The sequence below is a fragment of the Puntigrus tetrazona genome, chromosome 2 (assembly GCF_018831695.1).
Source record: "Puntigrus tetrazona isolate hp1 chromosome 2, ASM1883169v1, whole genome shotgun sequence".
In the NCBI taxonomy this organism is placed as follows: domain Eukaryota; kingdom Metazoa; phylum Chordata; class Actinopteri; order Cypriniformes; family Cyprinidae; genus Puntigrus; species Puntigrus tetrazona.
In genome coordinates, this window is record NC_056700.1 from 6,125,830 (window position 1) to 6,127,204 (window position 1,375).

At 38.8% G+C, this 1,375-nt stretch overlaps 1 protein-coding gene across 4 annotated transcripts in view; it reads right to left on the reverse strand.

The window, feature by feature from the left end:
• The window catches only part of LOC122327746 (disks large homolog 1-like), a 52,992-nt gene that overhangs the window by 717 nt on the left and 50,900 nt on the right, over window positions 1-1,375 (reverse strand). For all 4 annotated transcript variants that reach the window (XM_043223331.1, XM_043223339.1, XM_043223344.1 and 1 more), the window contains one exon: window positions 1,060-1,204. In XM_043223331.1, the coding sequence (XP_043079266.1) occupies window positions 1,060-1,204 (145 nt within the window). The remainder of the gene's footprint in view (window positions 1-1,059; window positions 1,205-1,375) is intronic.

Below are 1,375 nucleotides of genomic sequence, written 5' to 3' on the forward strand. Positions count from 1 at the left end.
TATATATATTTATTAAGGTGTCCTTGTTACAGTGTAATTAGAAATGTAAGTACTGAGGAATATTATTTAACTACATGTTCTTATTACATGGTTAGTGTTAGGGTTTGTCTTAAGTTTACTTGCATATAATCATGCATAATTTATTGTTATTATAATAGTAAGCGCACACAAGTAAAAAGTGTGTAAAATGTAGATCGAGCGCCTGAGAATAGAGCTAGCAAACGCAGTTATATCAGTAAGAAGCATTTACCTAGATCAGCGTCTGTAAATAATGGCTAATTTTTCATTTCGTGTGAGCACAACCTTTTTAAGGCTCAGTAATTGATGTCGCCACTATAAAAGACGTGTCCTTATTTGACTATGTCAGATGTGGTAAAGTGTAATAAAGTCAAGGATACGCACAGGCCAATTACTAACTGCAGACATTGACAACCCATTTATTTAATTCTCATCAAACAGTCCTTCACGTGTCAAATCCCCACGCAGTGCCTGACTGGCTGACGGATATAATGAAATGGGACCACTAATGAAATTGTTCTGTTTACGCCTTNCGCATGTGCAGATATCCTTACACGGCTTCACAACTCCCTCTGCAACACAGATGCACTCTTTTCTTCATATACTGATGCTGGATTTGCCGGATGGGGGAGCTGGCCACGTGATGCACTTCATGATTAAATGTGCTTTTGTCCTTCATGCCTTTAAGCCCTAATGACAGCTTCCTTTCTCAGAATCTAATGCTGGGGGGATCTGGCCTGCCTCTGGAACATCACCAAGGTGCTACATTATCGACTGTCATCACTCAGCACTTTGCACAGTCAATTTCAGTGGCCGTCCTCACGAGTTGCTGCCCCATCAGTAGAAAGTGCTGCGTCTAGCGGCTTTGAGGTGGGATTTAAGCCATAAGTGCGCATGGGACCTCGCAACGGAGTCAAAGTGCCTTTAAGGCGAGGCGGTTCATTCGCTCACCATATTATTTTATAAGTAAGTAAAAGGCTTTTTCGATTAATAAAATAAAAAAAAGAATACAATATGATTTTTTCTGAAAAGCTTACTTACAGCTGGTGACATCGGGAGGAACGTAACTATCATTCATAAAGACACTAGTGGGTTTTGCCACTTTTAAATAGACGACATCAGGGGTGTTTTTCAAGGCAGCCACGGCATCTTCATGAGTGACCTCTTCAAGGCAAACAGCATTCACCTGGAACCGATGTAACGCATGATTAGATGAAACACACATAATGAAAATTTAGGGTGCATTAGATTCATGCAAATGAAATTTGTCTTTTATAGTCTCCAAAGCTGTAAAATTATTTCACTTTTTTAAAATGCATTTGTTTATTATTTTTTACAAATGTAACATTGTAAATTT